The 22,621-nt window shown below is 36.2% G+C and overlaps 1 protein-coding gene across 1 annotated transcript in view; it reads right to left on the bottom strand.

Moving 5' to 3' along the window:
* UNC13C (unc-13 homolog C) overlaps positions 1-22,621 on the bottom strand; it is a 406,907-nt gene that overhangs the window by 187,274 nt on the left and 197,012 nt on the right. Inside the window, exon 14 of the mRNA XM_073801031.1 lies at positions 7,251-7,336. Coding sequence (XP_073657132.1) covers positions 7,251-7,336 — 86 coding nt within the window. The remainder of the gene's footprint in view (positions 1-7,250; positions 7,337-22,621) is intronic.

Here is a 22,621-nt window from a genome sequence, read left to right as displayed (position 1 = left end):
TGTTAAGGAAGCAAAGCATTATAATCCTACCGTCTTCTCTTACCACACACAAATGCATGAGCAACACACACACATATACACACACACTGTTTCTTTGGGTAAATCAAAGGTATTTAGGTTTTTTTTTCCCCCACATCTGTGATTATTAAAACCTTCCTAGAACTGCTACAACCACAACATGTGGTAAAAATAATTATCGGGACTACATACTTACAAAACATTTCTCCTTTATATGAGCGATTGTAACTGGTTTGTGTGATTTGTGCCAAATTGTGACTGGAAATTTGAGTTTGGGAATGGAATATATATCTTTGCTTTTGTCTGTTTGTAGACATAGGCTTATATTCATGCATGCATTCATTGATTCATAACATTTTTTATTAAAGGTCAGAGAAAGGGACAGTAGGAAGATTCATACAAAGATGAATGAGAGCTCAGGGCATGGTGGATGATGTATCTGTGAAGTAAAGCACATGCATAAATAGTACAATAGGAAGTATTCAATATTATTGGAGAATAGGGAAGAAGTACATACTTCTCAGGGAAAACTTGACAGAAGTAACATTTGAATTGGACTTTGAAGAATGCATGAGTCTTTGCTGGGGATGGCAAGTAGGAGAAAGCCTGGGTGGGGGTGGGGGGCATCATGCACACCTCCTGGGGAATAAACTTGTGTAAGGATTTCAGGGAAATTTTAAACAGGTGGATGTAGGTAGAGCATATAGTATGTGTATGGAGCAAAGTATTAACCACTAGGGCTGAAATCAGGTACAGAAAGGAGAGGAGGGAGCTGGTGTAAGCTAGGCACCCTTATCCAGTGGTCCAGGAGGTGTCTACAAAGGAAGACCCATATCAGTGAAGGCAGAAGCAGGAAAGATGTGTCTGAACAAGAACAGCAGTAAGAATCATAGAAAGAAAAGTTACTGAAGAGAATTTCATATATAGAGCTTTTAGTTCACATGTGCTAATAGGATGCAGAGAAGTCAACCACGATTTCCCACTTTTTAGTTGAAGCGACTGTACTGTTTATGATGCCATTTTATAATAGCAGGAATGCAGAAGTGTCTTAAAGTTGTGTTGAACTGTCTCTATGGCATTCTGGCAGCCGTTGCCAAAGTACCTAAGTCTTAGCAAAAAGCTTTCAGAACAGGAAAATGACTTATTAGTCATATGCAATATAGGATAGAATTTGTTCAGGTATAAGACATTATCCACTAAAAGCTAATATTTTATCAGTGAGCATTGTATTATTTCTTTGAGTCATTCAACAGTTGCTTCCGGACAAGAGTAATATTGAAGATTCTCAACAGGATGACGGAAAGCCACCTGTCATCTCTCCTTGGTTGAGAAATACCAACATCTCTGTTACTTATGGGAATTGCTGTACCTCTGAGGAGTGTTGCAACAGGGAAGGACACCAAACAGGTTGAGAACCACTACTGTACGAAAAGGAGGTCAGAGAGATCCTTTACAAAGGGCCCCCAATCTTGGCTCCAACCACAGTCTCTGAAGAATACAGAGGCATAGCTTTAATCTCTGTCATTCCAATAAGGTTAAGAAAGATTGAGAGGAGGAAACAGGAGACGAAAGAAATCAGTTGTTTCCAGGGAGGTTTTACTGATTGCAGAAATTAGTCAGAAGCCAATCTTTTCTACCAAAATATGAGGATCAAGATAAATTGACAACCAGTGATTTGTGAGAGTAAACTTAAAAATCAGCAGAAAATTACTGATAGGAAGACAAGAAAGGTGACAAGTATCAAATCATAGCTTGAGGGTATGAGCTAGACCAGAAAGATGTTAAGGACAAGAATATTCTAAGGGAGGCTAGAGAAGTTCATGGGTCAATAGTTCAGTTTTTTTCCGTATAGCCAAAGTGGTCAGCGAGACCAGGAGAGATGTGACCATGACTTTGTGTTCTCATTGTTTTCGTTCCTACAAGGTCAAGGGCAATGTTCTTAAATGCACAGGGTGGCCTGAGACCTGTATGTGGGTGAAGGGCAATAAAAAAAATTATACTTCTTTGAGAGAAGGCCTCCGAAAATAAATGTAAGAGAGTAAGATATGCTAAAGATATTCAATATGCAAATACTCAAATTCATACATCAAGAGAAGATAGTGCATGGAAACGGTGAGAGCAGAGTTAACGGCAACAGTCGTGCTTATTAGGATGATGAGATAGTGAAAGATTACAAAGCCAGTCTAACAATTTTCACCTATTGATGAGGACCAACATGATAACTAAGCAGCAGACCAGAAAGATTGGTGGTAAAAAGACAGAATGTCCAGTGTTAAAGCCTTGCTGCTACTCAGTGTGTGGTGCACTAACCAGATGCCTGGGCATCATCTCAGATTTTGGTAGAAATGGAGAGAACCACCTACCCTGCCCCCAAAAAGGTCTACTCAACCAGACTCTGCATTTTAACAAGATTCCCAGGGACTATTGTACACATTAAAGTTTGAGGAGCTCTGATCTGGGAGACTTTAAATAAGGCCAGGTGAAAGATGATTGTATTTTGCATATCATCATTAATTCCATCTCTGCCTAAGTTAATTAAGTAAAACAGTCATTTTTAACTAATCTATTTTCAATGATTTTTAATTATTTTTCTATTCACAGATTCATCTGAGAATGTGGCAAATGCTTTAGATACTCTTCTCCCATCCCATCCATCCTTACAAGCGGATGCAATTTCAGAATATGACTTAAAGCCCAGCCACAAATTCCAATTTAAGGAGTAGTATTTAAAGAATCCCAAGCACTACTCTACAGAATTATTAATTAGAAACCACCTGAATGCTTGAGGACCCAATTCACCAAATGGCTGCTATCTTGGGGCCTAGCTGGGTTTGCTTTTAATAGAGACTTTGAAGACACCCACATATGTTACACAATCAGGGCCCTGAACAGGACTGCCTTGATTGCCAGGCAACCCAGTTCTATGGATACCAAGATGACATATAAAACGTGTGCCGTCAACTGCAATAGCCAAGTAAAACTTTCAGGCACAGGCATCTAGACTTTTGGGTGGTATTATAAATCATCTGAAAGTTTTTGTTTACTAAATTATAATCCTCAAGATTGTGATAATGGCTAATGTTTGAGTATTTATTATGCACTAGGAAACTATCCGCTCCTTGCCCCCATATCGCTCTCTCTTTCTTCCTTTCTCCTTAAAATAACCTTGTAAGGTAGGTATTTTTGTCCTTAATTTTAAAATATGGAAACTGAGACTTACTTTAATAAACTGTCCAAGATCATAGCTAACAAATTAATGGAAAGTAGCCGAGCCTGAACTCACACATAGATCTAACTTACTGCAAAACCTGTATTTTTACCAGCCAGGCTAAAGACTATAAAAGCCTTTAGAATAACTGTTTTAGAAAAAAATTCTGCAAAACCAACTCTATTTCACTATAAAATGAAATATTTCATCAGGGACTCTTTTCTTCCTAAACTACCTTTTTCACAGAAAGTACATCTTTTGTGTAAAATCGGTAAAATAATTTATTCTGGTTCATTCAGCAAGTTATCACCAAAGTTTGATACTGCTTATCAAATTTGTAAGGTGATTAATGTCAAATCTGAAAACAAAATAAGATGGCTCATATAGACTGAGTAAAGGTGGGGGAAAAGTTATTTTACTTTTAAATTAAATTATTCTTTTCGTAGCAGCTGATGAGTTCATGAAGTAAAGCAAAACGCTGCATCAAAAAGCCTTAACTCCATAAATTCTAACTCGCTTCTCTGTTGACCTGACTTCATCAGAGGTTACTTACAACTTGGGCTCAGGTGCTTTAATCATAAGACAAACTATGTAGCCCAAATTATATAACAACACAGAGTCTTTCTAGGCCAATAGCCTGAAGCACTCCTCCACAGTCAATTAATTTTAACAACATTCTATAAGGCAAATAGGGAGAGTAAGAACATTACTATCACATGCAAAAGAGCCTGCCAGAAGAATGTTTTTAAGTATATGCCCTCTATTCTGTGAGGTATTCCTAGTCCTTATTTTCTTTAACAATTATTATTCATGTCACATTTTTTAAAATGTCACAGTATGAAGCCATCTATTACATTGAAATGGTGAAAGGGAAGGACGGAGAGATAGGGAACAAATGAACATGGATTTGTAAACACTGTCCTAGGAGTTTTAAACCTTAAATGACCCCTAAAGGAGACTGTTTTGAGACTTTCACAGATCTTTCTCCATTTATATAATAATAATGCTCTCCTCCCATTAGCACCGTGATTTTGAAGTATAGTATATTTGAGGTATCATGTAATCCTCACACCAACCTGGGAACTCTTATCACCTTTTTACTGAAAGGGAAACTCAAGTTTGGAGATGTTATACATTAATTGCCCAAGCTGGTACAGCTCATAAGTGAGAAAGCTTTCTGAAACTGGGTTTCCCAGACTCAGATCTCTTGCTGCCTCCCAACTAGCAATACTAGAAATGTTTAGTTTGAACATAAGTATCTGGCTTTGTCTGTGAGGCTCTTTGTATAAGGTTGTCCCATTTGTAATTTGATTCAAGTAAACTAACACATACTAAGCTTCTATTAAGGTTCAGTGAATACAGAAATGAGAAATACAATCTTTACACTCAAAAGCCTTCCCATCTGGTGTAGAAGATACATAAACCAGGAACTGCAATCTAAATTACTCCCTTACTATGCTCATTATGCCTTCCTGAAAATGGGTGTGAATGTGCAAACTAGTGAACTGGACACTTTAGGTGAATTGTATGGGATGTGAATTATATCTCAATACAGCTGCTATTAAAAAAATAAAATAATAAATTAAAAAAATATTTAAAAATTTGTGTTAAGGAAAGGATTCTTGTCTCCAGAAAACCTAAGATAATCACAAAATAATTACTTACCCTTGATCTTGGACATGACTTTTAATAATACAATCTCAGCATTTTGGGATACTGCTTTTGCACAAAATTATTAACTTCTAATCAATAAACATCCAACCAAAGTTATGGTGCTTTACATGTAGCATTTCTAATTTCATTGTTGTTTCAAACAAATGTTATATTTTTTGAGATTTACATTTCCTGACATAAATATTATACTTAGTTGTCTAAAATTACTACTTATTTTTTAAAGCAAAGGTAACATAAAATAAAACATCCAATAGTTGCACAAATGTTATATAAATAAAGATAGAGGCCCTGTCCAAACGAAATGTGCACTGGTGGGCAATGCCACTGTGGAACGCTCCCAAATAGTCAAGCTCCTCTGAAATACGGGGCAGGAGCGGATCCTTGCCCATTGCCCAGCCCTCTGATCCAGTGTGAACTTTTCATTTTACAGGTGAGGACAACGAAACACGAAGGTGTTGACCTCTTAAAATATTCCCAAGATCACATAGAAAAGGATCACAAACAGAAGTCTCTACTGCTTTTTCTACTACTACACTGAGTTGGGATTAACTGGTAAAGTCTTTACTGATACAACACATAGTTATCAAGTAGTTTCTATTTTCTAGGCTTCATTCTAGGCAATATAGATATGTTGATAAAAATCACAGGCAAAAAATTTGCACTGTGGCAAGGAAGACAGATAAGAAGCCCGAGTAAACAAGTAAATAAAGGATAGTAATTAGTTGCTATGCAGAGGATTAAGATAAGGTTATTCATGGAGGTGACTTTAGCTCCTGAGCCCTACATGGCTGCTTGTGAAGAGCGGTGGGAAAAGAAATCCAGGCAGTAAACGAGCTGATGAAAAGGTTGTGGTTGGTAGGAGGCAGAGGTAGAGAAAGCAGGATTGATCAATACAATGGAGAAGGAACGCTTCACTGCAGAATAAGGAGTTTGCATCTCTGAGCAAGTTCTGGTATAATTTTAAGGATAAGTCCTAATTTATCTAATTAGGTGGTAAACCCAGACTTTACCAGAAAATCAGGTATTAAAATCTATTGTGTACCTTCTTTTTCAAATAAGGAAAAGTACTGTATGCTTCCTCTGTGTGCCCTAGCAAGAAGCTGACATTTCAGCAACACTAAGAAAAAAACAGTGGCACAATGAGCACAAACTCAGTCAGTCATCTTCCACTCTGCGGTCCCAATGCCTGTTCTAAGCTGCCAATCTGAACAGGACATGTCCCTCCTGAAATCCCTTTATGGTCTGTCGTTTCTCTTAGCAGAGTCAAACTTCTCATCATGGCCCACAAGGCAGCACATGCTGGTCCCTGACAATTTCTCCAGCCTCATTTCCTGCTACCTGTTGCTCAGAGGACCAGCTGAGTTCTCTTCTCAGATGAACCCTGTGCTCACTCTACTTGTTAATGCTTTGTCCTTGACCAGGACAAGACAGAGATGCTTCTTGCTCAACTCTTCCCAAAGTGAACTCCTACTTACACTTCAGGTCTTTGTCAAGACAACACTTCTAGTTCCTCTAGAAAACCTGCCTTGCTCCCTTGTCCTAAGTCTGACTTGGGAGCTTCACCTCCAGATATTCCATCATCTTTAGCACTGACCACCCCCACATTGCAACCGTCTACATATTTGCAGCTGTCCTGCATAATCTTGTTGAGGGCAGGGACCATAGCTGTCCTGTTCATTGTTGTATCTTCCATACTGAGTGCAGTCTGGGCATTTAGCATCTAGGAGCTTAATACATAGTGAATAAGTGCAAAGAAAACTTTCTACTAGGTTTTAAATTCCTAGAGAGCAGGAACCCTAGGCTGGTTAAACATACTACCTCCAACTCTAAACATAAGGTGACTGCTCAAAGAAATTTATAGTTTTTCAACTGAGAGCTGCATTTCCCATGCTTTACATTCTATGATTTGAGTATATTGAAAGTGGAGTTTCTGGTGAAGAGCCCTGCCATTGTCTTTGCACCAGCTTTGGCCATATTTTAACCTGCCCAGCCATCGGATACCATTTCTAAGTCTAGGTAGACAAATACCTGAACTAATATTACTCATCTACCCTCTCAATATGGTCTGATTTATGCCATAAAGTATTCCTGCATCTAAACTTTGTCCTACATATGAAATACTCACTATTATCCTGCAACTTAGACCATTTGATTTAAAATGCATTTCTTCAGGGCTTTTAAATACTTTGCGATCTTTATCTTTCCACAATGTGGAAATCAGTTTCAGAACTAAACTGATCACAGTGATCGATGTTTTGATGCAACAGTTCCTTACATTTAAAATCAAGAACACAAAATCAAAATTTAACTAAAACGTATACTCTTAATAAGTTTAAATATTTGTACCTACCTTCTAGTGCATCTTTCATATCCTGAGCAAAAAGGGTCCACATAATTTCAGCACTTATTTTTCCCATGTTCAGTTCTTGAGGAAACCTAAAAGCAAACACATATATTAGTAGATCAAAAAGAAAAATGTGCCTGAAAAAAAACACTTCACATTACACAGACACCACGGTAATTATTACATTGTTTATAAATACTTTTACTTACGAGATTTCTCTTTATAAATTTTCAAGGGTAGGGAAAAAAAGCTGAACACCAGAGTGTGGCGATAAAGACAATTATTGGGTGAAAGGAAAACAGACTTCGTTACGTCAGTGCCAATGTAATGTTGCCCAGGGTTCCTGATGGATGTCTTATGCTGTGTGTTTGCTTGCGTCTAAAGAGTCCCTTTAGTTTTATCAAACACTTTGTCTTCATATGTCTCAATTTGAGGATAGGCCAGATGAATCTGAGGAGCAGATACCATATAACAGCAAAAACCACAGCTCGCATTCAGCTGTCAGCCATTTTTCTCGAAGCAAACTTGAGTGCTTCCATTCTCTATTTGCTTAAAGCAAATTATTTCAAGAAAGATTCCTCACTCCTCTGGTAAAATGGCCCATGGTGGACCCATTAATCAGGACTCCAGAACTACCAGGCAGGCTGTGTATTTTAGATCAAACAAGCTTAAGCCAAAGACAAGATTCCTACTGCTGCTGAATATGTATTCTGTTTGTATGTGTCTTCAATCTCATGATAAGCCCAGCGAAAATAATTTCATTCATTTCATTTCATCGTAAACACTCAGCCCATGCCAACATGCAAGACTGAAAGTATTTTCTGTTCTAACAAATATACATTATATATTTTACGCATTGAATATATTATTTATAAAGTGCATGTATATAAATGTTTATATACATATATACAAGCTAACATATTAAGGAAATATATATATATATAGATATATACATATATATGTAAAGTAACAAGAATAACTCTCACATTCATTTATTTTTTATTTTTAAGATTTTTTTGATGTGGACCATTTTTTTTTTTTTTAAAGTCTTTATTGAAAGTTAAGACTTTGCCTTCCTATGCAGGGGGTGCAGGTTCAATCCCTGGTCTGACAACTAAGATCCCACATACCTCACAGCCAAAAAAAACAAAACATAAAACAGAAGCAATACTGTGACAAATTCAATAAGGACTTCACATTCATTTATATCTTTGAGTCCAAGTCAAAAAAAGAGAAAAGAGTAATATAACCCTGAATGGGATAGAAAGGGTTACTTAAGTAAATATGACCTCAGTATAACCTCAACAAAGAAAAGACCACATATCCTACATACTATTTCACCAAACCACAGCATGTTTCATCAAATATCCCTTACTAATTTCCATCTATCAATTTATCTAATAATGTCAACTGATACTTTAAAACTTAAATGTGGACGCATTATTAAGTATTAAAACAGAACACTTCCCATGATCAAAAAATAAATATAACCTAGATATATACAAAATTAGTTTTCAACAATAAATTTTACCCCCTTTATATAAAAATAACCTTTAGCAAGTAATGTTTCATTTGTGGATAGCTACAAATATCCCATATATGTAGTATATTAACTTTTATGTAATAGTTACACAACAACAAAATTGTAAGTGATATAATTACAGTGATTTAAGCTCGTAAAATGAGGAAATCTATTATTTTAATTTTTTGACTCCAGAATAAAGAATGTATTAATTCTGTTTATGGTGCCCTGATAAAAAAATCAAAGACATTGGGAGACCTTCAAGATGGCGGAAGAGTAAGATGTAGAGATCACCTTCCCCCCCAACAAATACATCAGAAATACATCTACACGTGGAACAGCTCCTATAAAACACCTACTCAACGCTGGCAGAAGACCTCAGACCTCCCAAAAGAAAAGAAACTCCCCACGTACCTGGGTAGGACAAAAGAAAAAAAGAAAAAACAGAGACAAAAGAATAGGGACAGGGCCTGCACCTCTGGGAGGGAGGTGTGAAGGAGAAGAAGTTTCCACACACTAGGAAGCCCCTTTGCTGGTGGAGACTGAGGGTGGCGGAGCAGGGGGAGCTTCGGAGCCACGGAGAGCGCAGCAACAGGGGTGTGGAGGGCAAAGTGGAGCAATTCCAACACAGAGGATCCGTGCCGCCCAGCACTCACCAGCCCGAGAGGCTTGTCTGCTCACCCTCCAGGGGTGGGTGGGGCAGGGAGCTGAGGCTCCGGTTCGAGGTCGGATCCCAGGGAGAGGACTGGGGTTGGCGGCGTGAACACAGCCTGAAGGGGTTAGTGCACCACAGCTAGCCGGGAGGGAGTTCAGGAAAAAATCTGGAGCTTCCAAAGAGGCAAGAGACCATTGTTTCAGGGTGTGTAAGTAGAGGGGATTCAGAGCACCGCCTAAACGAGCTCCAGAGATGGGTGCGAGCCGCGGCTATCAGTGCGGACACCAGAGAGGGGCATGAGACGCTAAGGCTGCTGCTGCAGCCACCAGGAATCCTGTGTGCAAGCACAGGTCACTCTCCACACCTCCCCTCCTGGGAGCCTGTGCAGCCCGCCACTGCCAGGGTCCCACGATCCAGGGACAACTTCCCTGCGAGAACACACGGTGCGCCTCAGGCTGGTGCAATGTCATGCTGGCACAATGTCATGCTGGCCTCTGCCGCAGCAGGCTTGCCCCACATCCATACCCTCCCACGCCCCCGCCTGAGTGAGCCAGAGACCCTGAATCAGCTACTCCTTTAACCTTGTCCTGTCTAAGCAAAGAACAGATGCCCTCAGGCTACCTATATGCAGAGGTGGGGCCAATCCAAAGCTGAACCCTGGGAGCTGCAATAACAAAGAAGAGAAAGGGAAATCTTTCCCAGCAGCCTCAGGAGCATGGGATTAAATCTCCACAGTCAACTTGATGTACCCTGTATCTGTGGAATACCTGAACAGATAACGAATCATCCCAAAATAGAAGTGGTAGTATTTGGGAGCAACGGTATATATATATTTTTCCTTTTACTCTTAGTGAGTGTGTATGTGTATGATTCTTTGTGTGATTTTGTCTGCATAGCTTTGTTTTTACCATTTGTCCTAGGGCTCAGTCTGTCATTTTTTTTAGTATAGTTTTTAGCACTTGTTATCATTGGTGGATTTGTTTTTTGGTCTGGTTGCTCACTTCTTTCTTTCATTCTTTCTTTATTTTTTTTTAATTACTTTTGAATTTTTAATATTTTTTTATATGAACAACATTATTTTATTACTTTTCCTTCTTTCTTTCTTTTTTTTTCTCTCTTTTCCTCTGAGCCGTGTGGCAGACACGGTCTTGGTGCTCTGGCCACGTGTCAGGCCTCTGCCTCTGAGGTGAGAGAGCCGAGTTCAGGACACTGGTCCATCAGAGTCCATCCCGGCTCCACGTAATATCAAACGGTGAAAGCTCTCCCACAGATCTCCATCACAACGTGAAGACACAGCTCCACTCAACAACCAGCAAGCTACAGTGCTGGACACCCTATGCCACACAACTAACAGGACAGGAAGACAACCCCACCCATTAGCAGAGAGGCTGCCTAAAATCATAATAAGGTCGCAGATGCTGCAAAAGACACCACTGGACATGGTCCTGCCCACCAAAAAGACAAGATCCAACCTCGTCCACCAGAACACAGGCACAACTCCCCTCCACCAGGAAGCCTACACAACCAACTGAACCAACCTTAGCCACTAGGGGCACAAACCAAAAACAACGGGAACTATGAACCTGCAGCCAGCGAAAAGGGGACCCCCAAAACAGTAAGTGAAGCAGAATGAGAAGACACAGAAACACAGAAGATGAAGGAGCAAGGTAACAACCCACCAGACCAAACAAATGAAGAGAAAATAGTCAGTCTACCTGAAAAAGAATTCAGAGTAATGATAGTAAACATGTTCCAAAATCTTGGAAGTACAATAGAGAAAATACAAGAAACATTTAACAAGGACCTAGAAGACCTAAAGATGAAACAAGCAACGATGAACAACACAATAAGTGAAATTAAACATGCTCTAGAAGTGATCAATAGCAGAATAATTGAGGCAAAAGAATGGATAAGTGACCTGGAAGATAAAATAGTGGAAATAACTACTGCAGAGCAGAATAAAGAAAAAAGAATGAAAAGAATTGAGGACAGTCTCAGAGACCACTGGGACACATTAAACACACCAACATTCGAATTATAGGGGTCCCAGAAGAAGAAGAGAAAAAGAAAGGGACTGAGAAAATATTTGAAGAGATTATAGTTGAAAACTTCCCTAATATGGGAAAGGAAATAGTTAATCAAGTCCAGGAAGCACAGAGAGTCCCATACAGGATAAATCCAAGAAGAAACATGCCAAGACACATATTAATCAAACTATCAAAAATTAAATTCAAAGAAAAAATATTAAAAGCAGCAAGGGAAAAACAACAAATAACTACAAAGGAATCCCCATAAGGTTAACAGCTGACCTTTTAGCAGAAACTCTGCAAGCCAAAAGGGAATGGCAGGACATATTTAAAGTGATGAAAGGGAAAAACCTACAACCAAGATTACTCTATCCACCAGGATTTCATTCATATTTGAAGGAGAAATTAAAACCTTTACAGACAAGCAAAAGCTAAGAGAATTCAGCACCACCAAACCAGCTTTACAACAAATGCTAAAGGAACTACTCTAGGCAGGAACCACAAGAGAAGAAAAAGATTTACAATAACAAAACCCAAACAACTAAGAAAATGGTAATAGTAACATACATATTGATAATTACCTTAAACGTAAATGGATTAAATGCTCATACCAAAAGACATAGACTTACTGAATGGATACAAAAACAAGACCCGTATGTATACTGTCTACAAGAGATCCACTTCAGACCTAGGGACACATACAGACTGAAAGTGAGGGGATGGAAAAAGATATTCCACGCAAATGGAAATCAAAAGAAAGCTGGAGCAGCAATTCTGATATCAGAAAAAATAGAATTTAAAATAAAGACTATTACAAGAGACAAAGAAGGACACTACATGATGATCAAGGGATCAATCCAAGAACATATAACAATTATAAATATTTATGCACCTAAAATAGGAGGACCTCAATACATAAGGCAAATGCTGACAGCCATAAGACGGGAAATTGGCAGTAACAAAATAATAGTAGGGGACTTTAACACCTCACTTTCACCAATGGACAGATCATCCAAAATGAAAATGATAAAGGAAACACAAACTTTAAATGATACAGTAAACAAGATGGACTTAATTGATATTTATAGGACATTCCATCCAAAACCAACAGAACACATTTTCCTCTCAAGTGCTCATGGAACGTTCTCCAGGATAGATCATACTTTGGGTCACAAATCAAGTCTTGGTAAATTTAAGAAAAGTGAAATTCTATCATGTATCTTTTCCAACCACAATACTGTGAGACTAGATATCTATTGCAGGAAAAAATCTGTAAAATATACAAACACATGGAGGCTAAACAATATACTAATTAATAACCAAGAGATCACTGAAGAAATCAAAGAGGAAAAAAAAAAAACCTAGACACAAATGACAGTGAAAACACAATGACCCAAACTTATCAGGTGCAGCAAAAGCAGTTGTAAGAGGGAACTTTATAGCAATAGAATCCTACCTCAAGAAACAAGAAACATGTCAAATAAACAACCTTACTTTACACCTAAAGCAATTAGAGAAAGAAGAACAAAAAACCCCCAAAGTCAGCAGAAGGAAAGAAACCATAAAGATGAGATCAGAAACAAATGAAAAGGAAATGAAGGAAACAAGAGCAAATTTCAAAAAAACTAAAAGCTGGTTCTTTGAGAAGATAAACAAAATGGACAAACCATTAGCCACACTCATCAAGAAAAAAAGGGAGAAGACTCAAATCAATATAATTAGAAATGAAAAAGAAGTAACAACTGACACTGCAGAAACACAAATGATCATGAGAGATTACTACAAATAACAATACGCCAATAAAATGGACAACCTGGAAGAAAAGGACAAATTCTTAGAAAAGCACATCTTCTGAGACTGAATCAGGAAGAAATAGAAAATATGAACAGACAAATAGCAAGCACTGAAATTGAGACTGTGATTAAAAATCTTCCAACAAACAAAAGCCCAGGACCAGATGTCTTCTCAGGTGAATTCTATCATTTAGAGAAGAGCTAAAACCTATCCTTCTCAAATTCTTCCAAAATATAGTAGAGGGAGGAACACTCTCAAACTCATTCTACAAGGCCACCATCACCCTGATAAGAAAACCACACAAAGATGTCACAAAGAAAGAAAACTACAGGCCAATATCAGCGATGAACATAGATGCCAAAATCCTCAACAAAATATTAGCAAACAGAATCCAACAACACAATAAAAGGATCATACATGATGATCAAGTGGGGTTTATCCCAGGATTGCAAGGATTCTTCAATATACGCAAATCAATCAATGTGATACAGCATATTAACAAACTGAAGGAGAAAAACCATATGATCATCTCAATAGATGCAGAAAAAGCTTTTGACAAAATTCAGCACCAATTTATGATAAAAACCCCTCCAGAAAGGAGGCATAGAGGGAACGTCCCTCAACATAATGAAGGCCATATATGACAAACCCACAGCCAACAGCATTCTCAATGGTGAAAAACTGAAACCATTTCCACTAAGATCAGGAATAAGACGAGGTTGCCCACTCTCACCACTATTACTCAACATACTTTTGGAAGCTTTAGCCACATTAATCAAAGAAATACAAGGAATCCAAATCGGAAAAGAAGAAGTAAAGCTGTCTCTGTTTGCAGATGACATGATACCATACATAGAGAATCCTAAAGACGCTAACAGAAAACTACTAGAGCTAATCAATGAATTTGGTAAGGTAGCAGGAGACAAAAATAATGCACAGAAATCTCTTGCACTCCTATACACTAATGATGAAAAATCTGAAAGAGAAACTAAGGAAACACTCCCATTTGACACTGCAACAAAAAGAATAAGATACCTAGGAATAAACCTACCTACAGAGACAAAAAATCTGTATGCAGAAAACTATTAGACACTGATGAAAGAAATAAAGATTATAAACATATGGAGAGATATAGCATGTTCTTGGATTGGAAAAATCAACATTGTGAAAATGACTCTACTACCCAAAGCAACCCACAGAGTCAATGCAATCCCTATCAAACTACCAATGGCATTTTTCACAGAACTAGAACAAAAAATTTCACAATTCATATGGAAACACAAAAGACCCCGAATAGTCTAAGCAATCTTGAGAAAGAAAAATGGAGCTGAAGGAATCAGGCTCCTGGACTTCAGACTATAGTACAAAGCTACAGTAATCAAGACAGTATGGTACTGGCACAAAAACAGAAATATAGGTCAGTGGATCAGGACAGAAAGCACAGAGATAAACCCACGCACATATGGTCACCTTATCCTAGATGAAGGAGGCAAGAATATATAAGGGAGAAAAGACAGCCTCTTTAATAAGTCGTGGTGGGAAAACAGGACAGCTACATGTAAAAGAATGAAATTAGAACATTCCCTAACACCATACACAAAAATAAACTCAAAATGGATTAAAGACCTAAATGTAAGGCCAGACACTATAAAACTCTTAGAGGAAATCCTAGGCAGAAACTCTATGACATAAATCACAGCAAGATTCATTTTGACTTACCTCCTAGAAAAATGAAATAAAAACAGAAATAAACAAATGGGACCTAATGAAACTTAAAAGCTTTTGCACAGCAAAGGAAACCATAAACAAGATGAAAGACAACCCTCAGAATGGGAGAAAATATTTAAGAATGAAGCAACTGACAAAGGATTAATCTCTAAAATTTATAAGTAGCACATGTAGCTCAATATCAAAAAAACAAACAACCAAATGAAAAAAAGGGCAGAGGACCTAAGCAGATATTTCTCCAAAGACGATATACAGATTGTCAACAAACACATGAAAGGACGCTCAACATCACTAATCATTACAGAATGCAAATCAAAACTACAACGAGATATACCCTCACACCAGTCAGAATGGCCATCATCAAAAAATCTACAAACAATAAATGCTGAAGATGGTGTGGAGAAAAGGGTACGCTCTTGTAGTGTTGGTGGGAATGTAAATTGATACAGCCACTATGGAGAACAGTATGGAGGTTCCTTGAAAAACTAAAAATAGAACTACCATACAACCCAGCAATCACACTACTGGGCATATACCCTGAGAAAATCATAATTCAAAAAGAGTCATGTACCACAATGTTCATTACAGCTCTATTTACAATAGCCAAGACATGGAAACAACCTAAGTGTCCATCAACAGATGAATGGATAAAGAAGATGTGGCATATATGTATACAATGGAATATTACTCCACCATAAAGTGAAATGAAATTGAGTTATTTGTAGTGAGGTGGATGGAACTAGTGTCTATCATACAGAGTGAAGTAAGTCAGAAAGAGAAAAACAAATACCGTATGCTAACACATACATATGGAATCTAAAAAAAGGAAAAAAGAAAAAATGGTTCTGATGAACCTAGGGGCAGGACAGGAATAATGATGCAGATCTACTAGAGAATGGACTTGAGGATGGGGAGGGGGAAGGGTAATATGGGACGAAGTGAGAGAGTGGCATGGACATGTATACACTACCAAATGTAAAATAGATAGCTAGTGGGAAGCAGCTGCATAGCACAGGGAGATCAGCTTGATGCTTTGTGTCCACATAGAGGGGTGGGAGAGAGATGCAAGAGGGAGGAGATATGGGGATATATGTATATGTATAGCTGATTCACTTTATTATAAAGCAGATACTAACATAGCATCATAAAGCAATTATACTCCAATAAAGGTGTTAAAAAGTACATTATACAAAAAGGAAACTAAAGAGCATTATCTCTCATAAAATTGATGCAGAAGTCCTCAACAAAAAATGACAAATTCAATCCTTAAATATATTCAAAGGATAATACATCATGAGCAACAGACTTATCCCAGAAATGCAGCATAGGTTCAACATTCAAAAATGAATCAATGTGATACACCATATTTACAGACTAAGGAGAAAATTTTTAGCATGTCAATAGATGCAGAGAATGTATCTGATGAACTTCAACATTTGTTCATGCTAAAAACAAAACAAAACAAATCAAAAACAAATATCCTAAAACTAAGAAATTAAAGGGAACTACCTTAACCTTATAAAGAGAATCTGCAAAAACCTACAGCTAACATCATACTAAGATAAGGATCAAGGTAATGGTATTTACTCTCACTATTCCTACTAACACTGTACTGGAGTTCCTAAAGATTGTAAACAGGCAAGAAAAAGAAATAACGTCAGAGGCATATAGAAATAAAACTCTCTATTTGCAGACAACATGATCATCTACATAGAAAATCTCCAAAAAACTACAAAAAAAGCTACTAAATAAGTTCAGCAAGGTCACAGAATATGAAGTCAAGACACACAATCGTTGTATTTCTATTTTCTAGCAATGAACCATTGGAAATTGATATTAAAACAGCAATAAATTTACAATAGCAGCAAAAGATGAAATACTTAGACATAAATCTAGAATATATATACAAGATTTATATGAGGAAACCTGCAAAGTACTGAGGAGAAACATGAAGTAAAGCTTAAATAAATGGAGAAATATGTTGTATTCATGAATTGGTATATTTAATGTCATTCGAATGTTAATTTTTCCCAAGTTGATTTACAGATTCAATGCAATCTCACCCAGAATTCCAGCAGAACTCTTTTTGTAGAAACTAACAAATCCATTCTAAAATTTACATGGTGAAGCAAAAGAACTAGAAGAGCAAAAATGGTATTTATTAAAATAGCTGAAGGATTTACAACACCTGTCTTCACAGCTTACTATGAAACTATATTAAACAGTGTATCTTCAAGGTAAATTAATTTTCAATAAGATGTTACATTAATTCAATGGAGAAAAGATAGACTTTTCAATACGTCTGCTAGACTAGTTGGGTATCCATATGCAAAAATTAAAAAAAAATTGTAAACCTGGACCCAAACTTCACAACATATTAAAAAAAACTCAAAATGATCACAGATCTAAACACAAAACCTAAACTATAAATCTTCTAAAAGAAAACACAGAAAATCTTATGATCTTGAATCAGGCAACAGTTGTTTAGATCTGTCACAACAAGTGCAAACCATAAAATAAAATACTGATAAATTGGACTTCATGAAAATTAAAATCTGCTTTTAAAAAGAAACTTCAGAAAATGAAAAGAGGAGCAATTGACTAGGAGAAAACAATTTGCAGAATGCATATCTGATAAAGGACTTATATCTGGAATATCCAAAGTACTCTCAAATCTCAATAAGAAAAAAATTGCCCAATAAAAAATGGACAATTGATCTGAATGACAATTTAGCAAAGAAAATAATTAGATAGAAAATAAGCACATGAAAATATGTATGGGTGGTGATGTGATGAACTGGGAGATTGGGATTGACAATATATACACTAATATGTATAAAATGGATAATAAGAACCTGCTGTATAAAAAAAATAAATAAAATAAAATTCAAAAAAAGAAAAGAAAATATGTTAATATCATTAGTCATTAGGTACTTTCAAATAAAAATTACTGATATAATGTGATACCACTACATGTCTACTAAAATAGCTTTAAAACAAAACAAAACAAAATGACACCTGACAATATGAAGGGCTGGGAAATGTGTAAAGATACAGAGAAGCTGTATCTTTACAGCTTCTGTAAAGATAGACTGGAATTCTGATACACTGCTGCTGAGAATGCAAAATATGACAGTCACTTTGGAAAGCAGTTTGGCAATCAAGTTAAATATATTTAACTTGATTTAAATATTTATCAGCAGTCCCACTCCAGGTATTTATCCAAGAGAAATGAACCTTATATTTATACAAAAACTATGTATGTTGCTTAATTTTCAATCACCAAAAACTGCAAATAGCCAATGTCTTTCAGCTGATGAATGGATAAATAAATTGAGATAGGTTCATAAAACGCAATCTACTAAGTAATAAAAAGGAATAAACAACTGATACATGTTAACAGTGTGGATGAGTATCAAATGAATTATGCTAAAAGAAACTGGACTCAAAAAAACCTATATAACTGTATGATTCCATCTATAATATATTATTGAAAAGGCAAAAGTATAAGGACAGAAAACATATCAGTGGTTGCCAGGGGCCTGGGATAATATTTTTATCACCATTTTTTGGGTGATAAAAATATTCTGTATCTTGGTTTTGATAGTAGTTATATGACCATATGTTTGTTTTCTATTTCATCAATTTCTGCTCTTCATTATTTTTTACCTTCTACTATTGGGGGGTTTAATATGTTGTTCATTTTCTATTAAGAAAGATACTTAGATAATTAATTTTGGGGCTTTGTTCCTTTCTAACAAGTGTATTTAAGGTATAAATTTCTTTTAGGAACTGCATTTAGCGGCATCCTAATATGCTGTATTTTCATAGTAATCCAATCAAAATTTTTTACATTTTTAATCCTGATTTCTTAACTTCCAACTATTCGGGGATTTTCTAAGTATCTTTCAGTTGCTGTTTTCTACCTTAATTAAACTAAGGTTAAAGAACATATTCTGAATAATTTCAATATTTTGCAATTTGTTGAGACAATTTACATCCAGCATATAGTTAATTTTGATAAGTATTTTTCATCTACTGTCTACTTGAACTTCCTTCTGAATATTTTCTTCTGGACCATCTTCATATTTACTAATTCTCTCTTCAGCTGTGTCTAACAACCGGTAAATCCATATGTTCAGTTATTAATTTCATTTGTTGTAGATTTCAGTTCTAGAAATTCCATTTGATCCTTTCATTAGTTTTAAATTCACTGTTTCTCCATTTTCTTACTTAATTTCTTAAATATATTAATTATAGTTATTATAACATCTGTATTTCTAGATTCTATTAATCTCTTAAAATGCCTACTTTAAAAAATTTTTTTGGGGGGTGGGGGGGGGCTGCACCACATGGCATACAGAATCTTAGTTCCCTGACCAGGAATGGAACCCATGCTCGCTGCAGTGGAAGCAGGGAGTCTTAACCACTGGACCATCGGGGAAGTTCAATGCCTACTTATTTCTGATTGAAAGAATTGTGCGTGTGTGTGTGTGTGTGTGTGTGTGTGTGTGTGTAAATTTGAGTCTCTGGGTGATACTGGTATTCTTTCAGAAAGGATTTATTTTTCTTCTGGCAGTAGTGTTTTAAAGTTGGTAGAGATGACCTTAATCCAATTAGGGACTGGGCTTATTCAAAGCAGGTCAATATTTTATTCATACTGTCTCCTAGGACATATCCCTTCATACCCAAACTGTATGCTTGGGAGGTTTCACCAGGACCCACTACTTTGTAGGGCCTTATTTCCTATTATTCTACTGATCCCGTGTTCAGCTTTCTCAGTTTTTCAACTGGCACTTTCTCAGGCTCTCAGCCTCTGCCTCTAGGCAGATCAGTTGATGCCTCTAGGGGAGAGGGTTGGCATATACCTGACACACTTTTCTAGTAAATACATGCATATATCATAAAGATATAAAAAAATTCATGGGGGTAAAAAGATCAAACGTATTCTAATAGTTAGGTTTGGGCAAGTAGTAAAGGGAATTGAATTCAGGGAGGCATATATACACGTCTTCAATCCAATTTGCAATGTTTTGTTTATTTTAGGAAAAAACTAAAAAGTTTATAATTTTACGAGCAGTAAAATAAGAGGTAATATAATACAAATGAGTGCTAACATATTTAGCATTTAATAAGTAATATTTGTTAATAAGTTGCTATTAATTGAAGGCCTAGCATGTGCTATGCACAGCACTAAGGGCTAAATAAAATACACACAGTCCTTGCCCCTCAGAAGTTTACAACCTAGTAGAAATGACAGTTAAAAAAAAATATATATATATGTATAATACATATCATATGATATATATTTGATAAGTCTCACAAAGAAAGCTAGAGGGTGAAACAATAGAGCTGGCTGTGAAAACAGTGGTTTTAGAAAATCAAGGGTTTGGAGAAACAACTCCTCCTCTTTACTGGTTCTTAGGGGCTGTGACAGCAGCTTATTTTCAATGGAGGGTCACTCCTGTAGCCTGTACAGAGATGGGAAGCAGCAGCATGAACAAGTCTGGCAAGAGAAGATTCAGAACTTCTGGTATCAAGGACCAACAGTGATAGGAACCTTGGTGTATGCTGTAAATGATAGTGACTGCCATGATATCAAAGGGGAACAGAAGAAGAGCAACATGGGGAATGGGAACATGGATAATAAATAGAAAAGGAGACTGCAGAACATCAGCTGTAGGTGAGAGAATACAGAGGAGCTAGACCAAGGAGCAAGGGCAAAAAGAGCCAAAGATATCCTGAGTGGCTGCTGTTTTTCTGTTCTTGGGTCTACACTTGGGTGATGTGACTTAAAGAAACATGGGTCACTACTATATATAAAATAGATAAACAAGGACCTACTGTATAACACAGGGAACTATATTCAATATCTTGTAATAACCTATAATGGAAAAGAATCTGAAAAAGAATAGATAAATGTATGTATAACCAAATCACTTTTCTGTACACCAGAAACTAACACAATGTTATAAATTAATTATATTTCAATTAAAAAAAAGAAACATGCATCATAATGGAAAGGGACATTTTACCTAATTTGCACTAAGTACAAATTACTAAACACAATAAAGGTAAGAGTATATGATGCAGAAGTATGTACTGGTGCAGTCATTCACAGAAGTTATTTGAAGAAAGTTAAGATTTGTATGTACTTTTCGAGGAGGATAAAGATTAACTGGTGGAAGGGATAAGCTATGCACCCCAGTTAATGGTTGTAATTACCATAAGAAAAGACTCTCAAAGTGACTTTTGAAATATTTTTCCTTTAATCTAGACTGTTCAATCAAATAACTTCAAAACAGGGAATCTAAAAATAAGCTATTAGTGTCAGGATTTTCTCAGTTGCATAAGCAATGTCAAGTTTGATTTTCATTCTTGAAAAACTGAGGTTTAAGGGTTCTCATTATTACTGTTGAGGATTTAACAAAAACTTAAACCAAAACCAAACTACCATTTAAAATAAAAACAACACACAAGAAAAATACACACTAGATATATAAAAGGCAAAGGGATAATACTATTAATACAAGAAGAATTGTTACAAATCTGAAGAAAAAGAGGGATATTAGAAAAAATGGCTGAGATGAATGGACAATCTAAAAATTAAACAACACAAAAACCTAGTAAATATAGAAAAAGCATGCTCACTTCTCTAATATTCAAAGAAATTTCAATTAAAATAATAGTAAAAATTTTTTACTAAGGACATTTCAGGCTAGAAAACAAGCAGAAAATATTAATGAAAAATTCAGGACCTGTTTGAACCTGATTTACAAAAGCTATTTAATGACTCTCTACAGGCTTTCAGTTTTTATGTTATTCTGATACCTGCATTATTTCCACTCCCTTCTCTCCTGTGTCCCAGGAGTCCCCCTCCATGGACTGCATCATCATGGTGTTATATGAAACTACAGAATAATATGCACCTATTAAAAAGAGCAAGATAGGTCTGCCTATATTGACATGAAAAGATGTCTGTCAAGCTGTTTTAAGTGAACAAAGCAAATTACAGATTAGTGTACATATTATCCTATATTTTGTAAAAAAAAAAGTAAAAATAAATATTATTAAATGAATTTCTATGCTTATACATGCACAAAATAGTAGTTGGAAAAAATACACCCAACTACTGAAAATTTATAAGGAGTGGGTAAGGGAGTCTTATTTTTGGTTTTTATTTGTTTTCTTCATAAAAATGATACATAAACATTTAGAACTTTCACTTTCTACTTCGAACAGGCCTGTGAAGTTGAATACGATCATTTTAATAAACACAAAAATTTAAATAAATTCTGAAATAAACATCAAAGGGCATTTTACTAAATACTATAATTATTTTTATAAAGCTAAATAACATGCATTTATTTCTCACAAAATTCCTATTTGACTGTTGTCATTCTCATTTTTCAAATGAGGAACTGGTGGTTAGAATTAGAGCCTTGAGCTGTTTTCCCAAAGCTCATGGTTTCTCCAATAAAGAAGCAGCAAATATTCAATTTTTTTTGATACTTAGAAGAGACATAAAGATAACTTTGACTACACGCATTTTAGACTTAGGAACGTTAGAGATTAAGAAACATGTCCTAAAACAGGAAACACATCAATGACAGAATCAATAATAGAGCTTATGCTTCTTGACCATATTTCT

The sequence above is a fragment of the Tursiops truncatus genome, chromosome 2, assembly GCF_011762595.2.
Source record: "Tursiops truncatus isolate mTurTru1 chromosome 2, mTurTru1.mat.Y, whole genome shotgun sequence".
In the NCBI taxonomy this organism is placed as follows: domain Eukaryota; kingdom Metazoa; phylum Chordata; class Mammalia; order Artiodactyla; family Delphinidae; genus Tursiops; species Tursiops truncatus.
This window is presented reverse-complemented; position numbering and strand designations above follow the sequence as displayed.